Source organism: Protobothrops mucrosquamatus, unplaced genomic scaffold, assembly GCF_001527695.2.
Source record: "Protobothrops mucrosquamatus isolate PMUCROS unplaced genomic scaffold, P.Mucros_1.0 scaffold1069, whole genome shotgun sequence".
NCBI lineage: Eukaryota > Metazoa > Chordata > Lepidosauria > Squamata > Viperidae > Protobothrops > Protobothrops mucrosquamatus.
In genome coordinates this window covers 221,920-232,980 of record NW_015387297.1, presented here as the reverse complement: position 1 = coordinate 232,980, position 11,061 = coordinate 221,920, and the positions used below count along the sequence as shown (strand labels likewise).

General features: G+C 46.3%; 1 protein-coding gene across 1 annotated transcript; it reads right to left on the bottom strand.

The window, feature by feature from the left end:
- Positions 1 to 2,012: 2,012 nt before the first annotated feature.
- On the bottom strand, positions 2,013 to 8,581 carry SAMD1 (sterile alpha motif domain containing 1). The gene is made up of 5 exons (XM_015820117.1): positions 7,850 to 8,581; positions 6,103 to 6,478; positions 5,555 to 5,645; positions 4,139 to 4,247; positions 2,013 to 2,204 (listed from the first exon to the last, which is right to left on the bottom strand). The coding sequence occupies exons 1-5, from the start codon at positions 8,579 to 8,581 to the stop codon at positions 2,046 to 2,048; spliced, it is 1,467 nt and encodes a 488-aa protein (XP_015675603.1). The 3' UTR covers positions 2,013 to 2,045.
- Between the last annotated feature and the right edge of the window lie 2,480 nt (positions 8,582 to 11,061).

Sequence of the window (11,061 nt, the reverse complement as noted above, 5' to 3'; positions counted from 1 at the left end):
TGAACCAAGAGCTCCATATCTATTACCAAAAGGAGTGAGCAGGATCAAAAGCCACTCCAGCTCCTGCTGGATCAGCCACTGTTTCCTACACTGTATTGTGTATTATTTCTTGCACAGCAAGTTTCTGATAGACAAAATACAAGGGGTTAAGACTTGTTAGAACTTAAAAAATTTGGTTTTTTATTCCCAGCTCTGGACAAAAAAATAGGGCCTAGTGCAATAGAGAGCAATGTGTAGCCAGTATGTAAGCCCCTGAGGCACTTCTGTGCTAAAACATCAAGAACCTCTGTTATCAAAGTTCAAAGTATAAGTTTCTAGCCCTCGTGGGTCGAAGGGAAATGTTGAGAACATAAAATTCAGTGTGCTCATATCTGCATTCTTCCTGGTAGTGAAATTGAAGTTTCCTTCTCTCTTTGCAATTATGTAGTTTTCTGTTCCTAATGCACAACTAAACAGAGTAGATATAAATTTTTCTTGCTCTCAGTTAAGATCCCCTTTACATTCCTAATTTACACCATTTGAAGTGATCTGTCATGATTCTCCAATGAGTTTTGGAAATGATGTTCTGTATACAGTCTTAAGATCCTATGCTAAAGAGTTGTCTGCATCCTCTATAAAGTTCCCATTGTTTTTAATGCAAAACTGAAACTGACTTCCAATTGTGAAACAGATGTTTCCTGGCCAACATTAAGTACAATATGTCTTCAAAACCATTGAGAATCTGAAATGTTGTATAATGTGCCCACCAGAATACCTCCATCACCTGATTTTTACAAGTTTACCAAGGATAATTTCTTAATATTGTATAGCGTCCTCTTGGCATTGCAATCTTTTAGGATTTATCCTGCTTTCCTATCCTAAGGATAGGAAAGCCATCCCCTGGGTTTTTGATAGAGAGAAAAAAATGGTTCTGGCCAATTCCATTCCCTATCCTTTTCTATGTCCCCAAAGCATTAATATTGGTGGCATGGTCTACTTATATAGTCCTTATATAAGAACACTCACTGCTAATGAAAATACATACACACGCAAGCACACAGTTATAACTCTCTGCCCACTGGAAAGAGCCCATCTATAAATCCTACATTTATTTTAGACTTTTTGGTGATTATGTAAAGGTTACCGCGCTTTTATCCCACGGATTACAATACTGAAAATTAAGGTGGAACCCTTAAAGTCTATTCCCATCTATGGACTAGACAGAAGATAATCTACCCCCACTTGCTTTCTTTTTTTTTTTTCCAAAACTTGATTACCAGATGACACTTCTCCATTGAGCAGAACCCAAAATCTGGAGCCCTCTTGCACATTTTTGCCCTTTAAACATACAGTCATTTCAGCTGTTCCATTACCCTTTGTAGAGGGCTAAGGTATCTGGGAATACTAAATCATTTTTTTTCAGTTTAAATATTTATATTTTTAAAAAATGGGGAAGAAAAAAATAATAATAAAAAGCAATTGACTCTGGGCAACAACCATGAAAACTGGAAGAAAAGGCTACCTGAACAGAAAAGAGAATAAAAAGCTATTTGATTAAAACCTCCTGGCACCTCCAGCAAGCTCTTTTTCTTGCCAATCACCGAAAGAAAGAAGGGGCAATCAGGGCTATCAAATGCTACTGTTGGGGAGAGGGAAGGGAGAAGCCATTTGGGTGCTGCTGAAGCATAAATCATTTCAGCTCAGGTGAAGATTGGGAAAAGGAGGAAAACCACATTGCCTCATCTTTCCCCCGCCCCCCCAAACAGACAATGCACTATGGTGAGTGAAAAGCTTGGGGTCGGGTCAGACAGGCAAGATGAGAGAAGAAAGCGAGCTTTTAGCCCTCTGAACCCAGTCTTTTGGATCACCAGATAACCGGGATAAGGAAGCCACGAAAGCTGGGTCATTTCTGCCTCCCTCCTCTCACCAGGTATGGTCCAAGCCCTTGCCCTTCCCAACGTTGTCTTGTTTTCACAGAGGCAAAGGAAGGCTGAAATGGCTGAGACAGTAGCGTTGACAGAGTCCCTGTTCTCTCCCTCCCCCTCACTAGCGTGGCCCCGTTCTCCTCAGCCCATGAAGGAGTCGCCCTCGTCTTCTTCAAAGTGGCACTGCTGGAGGACCTTGATGTGATACTCGTAGATCTTGAGGGCCGGTCCCAGGCGAATAGAGAGGCCAGTAAGCACATCAGTGCGCTGCATCAGCAGCAGAGATTTCCCATCAATCTCCTAGGGAGGGGGAGGGATACACAAAAACAGAACATCGTGAGATTAGTGCACAGCAGCATGCCAAAAAGAGGTTTCTTCCTTTCTATAAGGCAGGAAAAGAGTTCCAAGTATGGTGGATTAAAGCAGCATTGAGGCATATATCCATGCATGCATACATACACATGTGCATTGCGCATATGCGTATCTCTCACCAGTCTGTGAGCCGAGAAGAGCCATGACAGAACCACCACCGCCTAATTGGGAAGGGGCTTTGTAAGACATCGAGTCCATTACTTTGCTTAGCACAGGAAATCTACTAAAGAAAATGTGTTCTAGAAATAGATATGGCTGCAGTTACTCTCTCAATATATAGGTACTTTTTATTAGATTTTTATATCCTTCTTTAGTGACCATACGTGGGACCAGTACCTCTTTCGTTAAATAAAGCAAAACTATGACTCTGCTTATGATCTTATTTCAAGTTTCCTTTACTTTACAGACCTGCAAAGATTGTCAATGCAATCTTAGTTACTGGTACTTTTATCTCTGTCATTAACTACAAACGATTGCTAAATGAAAACTTTACCTGTATTTACCTTTTATTCACTTGCTAATTTCAAACGTATTTATAATAAAACTAAAAACAACCAACCCAACTGAACTGGCTCAGCCAACACACCCTTAGATAAAGTAAGGCAGGTGAGTGGGGCCCAATACACTTCCTAGCTGCTTGTCAGTGCTCCCCATTCTATTCCTACCCTCTTAAAGTAACCAGGCACCCCAGGTGTGCTGGCAGAGTTTACCAGTGTGGAAGTAAAATTCAATAATCAGTTCTACTGGCTTGTCAAAATGGAATTCAAATGTGCACCTATGATTCCTAGGCATCAAAATGGTTTAATTGCCCAACACCTAAATGCGAGACGGAAATAAGATCTAAAACAGTGATGGCGAATCTTTTAGAGACCGAGTGCCCAAAAACTGGCCCCGCCCCTACTCCACCCCCTCTGCCCCGCCCCCGCTCTGCCCGCGCCCTGCAGCATCAACTGCATGATGGGGTGTGAGGGCAGAGTCTTGTCTACGCTGCCTGGCTGCCATGTCCTTGGCTGCACTGCTCCGTGTGGGCCACGCTTGGGGGCAACTCTCCTTCAGGGGGGCTGCTAGAGAGGAGGGGGTCACTGGGGGGAGGCGAGGCTGGGGCAACAGCACGTGTGCCCACAGAGAGGGCTCTGAATGTCACCTCTGGCACCCGTGCCATAGGTTCGCCATCACTGATCTAAAAGATCTAAGCTTTCAGAAAGCACAAAGCTTTTTACAAGCCTTTATTGCAAACTGAAATTTGTATTTTTGAAGAAGCCAACAAAAGGCTATCTAACAAAGAGCACAGATCATAGTAAAGAATTAGGGAGCATAATTGTGGATGGCTGAAGTCATCAGGAGGTGCAAAATCTCTCTGAATCTCTCTCTCTGGAAACATGTTTTAGTGAGAGCTACCCAAAACTTGTCACAGCCTGAGCTCAAGAAAACCAGTCATGAAAAGGAGGACCACAAATGACAACGGGGCCTCCATCCAGGGAGTGGCCGCTTTCTCATCTCAATTTTACCGAGTTTCAAAGGGAGTTTTTTTAAAATAAGACATAAAAGACGCACATGGTTACTGAGATAAACCAGTGATTTACTTTTAAGCAGGTTGTTCTCTTGAAATACTTAGAGACTGGAATGGCATTGAGAATCACGAGGGTAGGGAACAGGCAGAAGCACTACATGAAAGAAAGCCATAGAACAACTGAAGTTTGGATGTACCTTTACCCAGATTTTTAAAGCAATTTTCCCAGTCCAATGGGACCTAAACTCTGGAAAGAGTTCCAGCATATGCTCCATCAAAATGAGAGGCCAAGACTTTTCATAAGACTTTAGCTGAAGTGTAATCCTCCAATCCCTCTTCCTGGGGTTCTCACCTGCTCCTGAAAGGCTGAAGCTTGCTCAGCAAACCCAGCTTCTGTGAAATAATCCACAACGTCACCGACAGTCCATTCCACAGGGTCAGAAGGCTTCTCTTTCGCCGAACTGGAGGAGGGGAGAGAAAGTGAAATTGAGATCAGAGGCCTTTTGCACGGCTTCTTCTCCACCATCAGGAGAAGCCAGGGATTTCCTCATCAGCACCAGATCAGGGATACTGTTCACATGTGCATGTACACTCATACTGCACCGAAGGAATTCATCACAAGTGAATTGTACAGCATCTTTCTGCGGCAGTTTAAATCTGCCTTAAAGCATCCACTGCAGACATAGAAAAATGCACCGATTTAGTACCCACGCTTTATTTTATTTTTCAAGCACACTGTCAGGAGAGATTATAATTTAAAGTAAAAATTAAGAAAATTGAATACCTCACATCAGAAAATTGTTAAGAGTATCACAACTGACAACTAAATGTAATGGCCTTAAAAACATTGGGAATATAAAACAAAATTATTGGCCTGAAGCTGAAAGCAGCTGTTAAGGCAAATCTCTCTTGGGTCAATGTTCCACAACTGGGAATGACTGAAGATACCCTCTTTGCCTGCAACTTTTCATTTTACATTAGTGCTACCTAAAGGAGGCAATGGGAAGTTAAGTATATGTGAGTCAGAGTGGCCAACTATTCTAGTCCTTAGCTCTAATGATATCTGAAAGGCAATGTATAAAGTAGTTGGCACAGTACAGGTGCATTACAACTGTTAACATCCAGCCATGCTTGGTAGGTTTGCAGCTGGACTTTGCATCAAATGCCGCTTCTGAACAGCAAGCAAAGACAGTCCAGTATAGAGGGTCAATAAAACAGACTGACCAGGGCACAGAGAACTGAAGCCGGGCTAGTCATGAGTCTGCTCCAACCACCGGAAGCAATCACCATATCAAGACTTCTAGCATGGCATGACACTTTAAGGATAACAAACAAAACAACCCTAGTGTGGATATTTCAACCCCACAGCTCGTTTTGCAATCTAAAAGGAAGAGGAGACTCACTTCCTCTAGCAACAACACGTAGCCAAAGAGTCTATATAGCCTTTCTCCTCTTCAGCCCATCTTCTTCTCATACAACGGTTTCCCTTCCCAAATCAGGGCATATCAGACCCTTGGTGCAGTTGCCATTAGAACCAGCCAATGTGTGGTGGCAGTGACCATTATAAAAGTAATGAGCGAGTGAGATATGACCAAGGTGTCCAAGATCCCTAAGATATTTTCAACCTACATTGATTACTGAAAACACTGCTGTTTTTCTAGATAAGTGATAGCAACAGAAGACGGGTTCAAATATATCCACTTTTTCTTTACAATAATTAAACCAGGTATAATTGAAGAACAGGTTGTGATATCTGCACAAAACTTACACGCAACTGAATGGTCTCCCATCTGCCTGGATGCCAGGTCTCCCAGGAGATGAGGGCACAGAGGGATCAGCCCCTGCAACAGCTGGTGACACTGGAGAAAAAGCAGAGAAACAAACAGGGGTAGGTCTTGTTCTGTATCAGTATAACTGGAATTGGACCAAACTGAGTTTGGGGTTCTTTAAAAACAATGAAAAATGTTATTATAAAAAGAACATTTTAATTTCCAAGATAGCCAATGCCACCAACTATATCCCTCCCTTTCACTTGCCCCAACTAGTTCCAACCTACTCTAGAATGCCAATTAAGAATTCTTAAAACTGAATTAAATGATAGCGTCCATATTTATTGCAGATCTGCACATATACACTAACACACAATGCAAGCATGCAATACATTGAATTATCATTCAATCCATGTCAGAATTATTAGTGTTTAAGTGACCCCCAATCTCAGATCTTTTGCCTTACTGCCTATTAGGTTTCCCAGAAAAGTCAAGTTTAGCCAGCTACTTCCCCATCTTCTGCTACTTCTTCCTGCCTAACCCATACCTGCTCTGTCTGGCTGCTGATAGGCGCTGCCATCTTTCTTGCTGCCTCCCAGATGGTGACAGGCACTTTCTCCAGGCCAAGAGGCCTTTGTGTGACATTGCTCATTTCCTTCATGCTGAGAATGCTCCAATCCTTTGTTCAAAGATGTTTCCTCTAGGGAGTGCAGGTCTCTGGGGGTGGCACTGCTAGGTGGGATCTCTTTCCCACCGTGCTTGCTGTCCTTACAGTCACCATTCACCTGGCCTGTCCCAGGTCTGCTGTAGTTGCTGATCTCAAAATCTTGTGCCACTTCTGAGCCTTCAGACATAGTGGAGACTTCATCCTCTTCTTCCTCTTCGTCCTCGTCTTCTTCGCCTTTGATCTCCTCCCCTGCCTTCTATTAATATCACAGAGAATAAAGAAGAACAGCAAACACATTTTAATTTGGCATTCTTCTGACATATTGGGATTTCACCTATCATGAAGGCAAGTACAGTCATCACCTGGAAACAAGCACAACTACTTTTGAGACACATCACTGCAGTGTTAATTACTTCAGCTAAGACATCTCATATCTCAAACCCGAGCCCGTTTCTGAGCCATTTTGTTTCACTTTCCCTTACTTGTATACACCCAGATATTTCTGAGGGCAATTGATGCAATCAGACTAAGTGGTGCTGGGATGGGAAACTTCTTCAATGTCTCCACTGCTCTAGCAATGTGATTAAGAGCTCCTTGAAGCAGGAACAGGAAACTTTTTATCCAGGGAGCATTTCATGCTAGTAAATCACTGCCACCTCTATCTTCCACCTGCAGCTTTCATGAAAATCTGTGACCATTCTCATCAATTAAAGATTGCAAAAAGAATAAAATAAAAAAGGGGGCAGGATCCCCCCCCCCAACTATTGCTAATCCCTCCTTGCTGCTAACTGAATTGGATAACAGCTAACAAGGCTGCTAACTGAATTGGATAACATTTCTGGAGTGATTACTTCCTGACCCCACGTTGCATGATATTTTCCTCCCCACCTCCAGCTTACCCATATTTGCATTCATTCAGTACTGCTCCCACAACCTCTAGACTTTACTGGAGGTTACCAAATTCTTTAGGTCAAGCACAAACTGACTCTTTGTTCTGTGTTTAGATGGAGCCTGGTACGACTGGAGTTGGGCTAGAAGGGGGCGCTGTTCTGGGCCCAATGTACACCAATGGCAGCAAACTAACCTTAGGGAAGGACCACACGCAGGTGAGCTAAGAAAGAACCCCCCTCATAGGTCGGAAGACTGTCGTCCGCCAGCCCCCCCCCCTCTTCTCACCCCCACCCCCGAGGGTCGACCTTGAAGTTCTCGGAGCGCCCAAAGCCAGCCAGCGTACTTCGGCAACGTTCGAGGGAATATTGCCCCGTTTCAAACCACGCACCAATCCTAGCGCCCCCCTCCAGTGCGACACGATTTGATTGGGTGCTGCCCTCAACTCTTCCTTCCCAGACACACGCACACCTGCACGAGAGCCCACTGACAACATCTGGGGGTTGGGCGCCGTCCGCCCGCCCCCAAACTGGCTGCTTTCTGGCGCCCACTGGCGCCCCTCCCCCCCCCTCAGCATTCGGGCACCCCCCCTGCGCGCGCACTCTAATCGGTCCGTTTCCTTCCTGGAGAGCCTCACCTGTTCTCCGCCGGTGCGTCCCCTTCGCCCCACGCCAGACACCGCCACCGCCACCCGCGGTTGCCAACCCATCCCCCAGAGCGCGCCCCGGCGTCTCCTCACCTTGTTCCTGTATGGTCTGGCGTTGGGGGCCCGGGCCTGCGCGCCTCTCTCCGCCCTGGGCAAAGCGACGCTGTTGCTGCTGCCGCCGCCGCCACCGCCGCCGCCACCCAAGCGGGTTCTTTCCAGCCTCTCCTCTTGAAGCAGCCCCTGTGCTCGGCCTCGAGTCACTCGGCCGCCCCCCGGCGCGGCGCCGTCCCCGCCCAAGTAGCGCACAATCTCTCGCAGACTAACGGGGGAGGATTCCTCCTGGGCGGCGGGCGGCGGCGGCGGCGGTCGCTCCCGTCCGGTCCGACGAGGCGGAGGAGGCGGCGGCGGCGGCGGTGGCGGCGGCGGCGGCGCGACTGGCTCCGCGCGAGGCGCAGCACGCTGGGAGGACCGGGGCGTCGCGGTGGCGGCGGGAGCGCTGGGCGGGGAAGTGCGGGCCGGGCGCTGCGGGGCCGCCGGACTGGCGGCGGGCGCTCCACCTCGCCGGGGAGGCTGGACCCGCGCGGCGTTGCGGTACGAGATGCTTCCCTTGTAGCTGACTCGGAGCACGGCGCGTTGCTGGATGAGCTTTTCCAGCTCGGCGCGGGTGCGCTCCGGCTCCGGGCCGTGCCGCCGGCGCACCATGCGGCAGATGCGCTCCAGGTCCGGGCGCGCCTTGCGAGAGCGCAGCGAGTCGATGGTGTCTAAGATCCACTCTTGGTAGCGGGGCGCCTCCTGGCCCGGGGGCGGCGGCGGGGGGCCGGCCATGGTGTTGCCGCCTCCCCCGGGGCTTTGCTGCCCCCGTGCGCCGCGCCGCCTTGGCCTCAGCCCTTGTCCGCGCGGCGCGAACTGGACCCTCCACCCGGCAGGCGCTGCTGCTTGCTGGAAGCGGCGGCGGCGCGCGGGCTGGTCCGGGCAGCGCGAGCTCCTCCCTCCCCTTCCCCCAGCCGCACGCGCCGCCGCCTCCAACACCGCCCGAGCGGGACCCGCAGCCGCTTAAGGAGGCGCTGTTGCCTCCCGTAGTCTCCCTACACTTGGCGACTTAAGGTGGAGCAGGAGAATTCTCGGGCTTCCTTAGCGGCCGCTCGGAGGGAAAAGACGCTCTCAGGCCGCCTCCGTCAAAAGTCAGCCCCAATCCTACGGGAGAGGTCCAAGTCTCTTCTATTTATAGCAGCGGGGAGTTTGCACCGCGTCTTCCAAGCGGGCAAGTAGAAGGGAAGTTTTCCTCCTGGCCGTTTTTTCTGCAGTGCTTTGCTTTCTCGTCCCACGCCCTTCTTCATTAGTCCAAATCACAAATCACAAATCTATCCCCCGCCTCCTCCACCAACGAACCGATTCGGCAGCCCCTGATGTCGTCTTACTGTCATAGTTACTTCCTATTCCACGGAAGTTTCTGTTCTGTGATGCCCAAACGAGTCCACCGCTGGATGTAATGAGATTCGGCTTGGAGTAAATATTGTAGACAAAGAATGGACTTATAGGTCTGAACAGTTGACGCGGGGAACTGCCTGTCTTTTTACAGGAAGATCTGCTGCCTTAAGTTTGCATTTTTTTCCCCCCCCTGGTGATCGTGGCCTTCATTTTCTAGATCTGAAGCATATTTTCTATCTTGCATTTTGATTACTTTTCCTTAGGACCAAGGCCTAGATGCCTGGTATGAAGAGGAATGAAATAAAAGCAGCAATTTGTTCCTGATTACAACTATGAGCACAAAAAAAAAGGTTTCTGTAAAAATATGGATTTTACTGTAGTGCTGAATTTCATATCCTGCTTCTAGCTTCTTGAAAAAATATGTGTTCACCCATTGCCCATTATTGATTTAACCATGGCTTACTGAATTTAACAGTTTACTGTAACAGAATTACAGTTACTTAAGTATAAATTAATCATACTGGTTGGGAATCCTACAACAAATTAAGGTAAAATATGGCTGGCTAGTTTGTGATTCAGTGCAGTGTGTGAACGCAGTCAGAGTAGATGTTTAGTGTATTACAAAAGTGAAACTATACTTTATAAAGACTTTATAGCTGCTGCATTTGTCAGTTATATATCTGTTCTACCAATCATCACACCTTCAAATAAGGAACCTACACATAATTGATGACCTAAACAAAAGCGAGATATTGAGAGATTTGAATTAAAAAAATTATCGTATTAGTCACAGAAAGTTGAATACTCTTTATCATTTGGTATATCAGGTTGGTTACACAAGAGCAACTGAGACTTTCATGTATTAACTCTGTATTCAGTCTGTACTTCTTTGTAGCTAGCTATTTTTTCCCCAGAGGTTTGCCAGAGATAGAATTGCTGTTTCCTTCCCATCAAATTATGCAGTATCTAACACTGATCAAGTTATATTAGCAGTTGGGGGACGAAAGGGAAATTCACAAGTATCTCTTCTTAGAATTTCAAGTACAATTAAAAGACTACAGTATATAAAAACTGATTTTCCAACTCAGTTGTTCAAACTTCACATGATATATAGGCGATCCATCTTCATTTTAGCCTATAGAAGAATTGCTCATAAAATGAATATAAACACTTAGGGCAGGGGTGTCAAACTCGCCGCATCACGTGATGTGTCGCAACGTATCGCAACTTTTCTCCCCTTGCCGGAGCTGGAGTGGGCGTGGCTTCCATGTGACGCATCCGGCCAGTGGGCCGGCAGTTTGATACCCCTGACTTAGGGCCATTACTTAGATTCCCTCCAAATGGGTTGGGCTAAAGCTCCAGCACTGAATTAGTTTTCAGGCAACTTTATAAATGACCAAAATTCAGCATGCAGGTGAAAATTGAGAAAACTTGGAATTCAGGCAGAATTGCAGATCCAAAACTCCATCAGTCTACAGTAAATTAAAACAATGCCATACGGGTAATCTTTGTTTAGCAACTGTCTCATTTAGTGACCATTCACTTACTATAATAATAAAAAAGTAGCTTTGTTGAAGATTATAAATACAGTCATGGTTTCACTTAGCAAAGGCTTTGCTTAACAAATGTGGTTGCTAAAGGACTACCTGTAATGAAACATTTTATATTTGTTTTCTGAATTGTGTCTCACTTTACTACCAATAGATCATGACTAGTAGAAAATAATAAGATAATTAAAATAATTTGATTGTATGCCAGAAATAAGACGACACTCTGTGATACTTAATAAATCTATGGAAGGCTCCTTTGCTGCAGAATGATTATCACCAAATCTATCCACTGCAGGATGAATAGCTTCTTTAGTGAAAGTTATAGAC

What these genes read in the sequence shown, in the direction of transcription:
- SAMD1 (XM_015820117.1), bottom strand. Translation starts at nt 8,581, where the DNA reads ATGGCCGGCCCCCCGCCGCCGCCCCCGGGCCAGGAGGCGCCCCGCTAC. An exon ending in CCAGACCATACAGGAACAAG is followed by an intron (nt 6,479 to 7,849) that starts GTGAGGAGACGC and finishes TGATATTAATAG; the next exon opens with AAGGCAGGGGAGGAGATCAA. An exon ending in CTTCAGCCTTTCAGGAGCAG is followed by an intron (nt 2,205 to 4,138) that starts GTGAGAACCCCA and finishes CCCCCTCCCTAG; the next exon opens with GAGATTGATGGGAAATCTCT.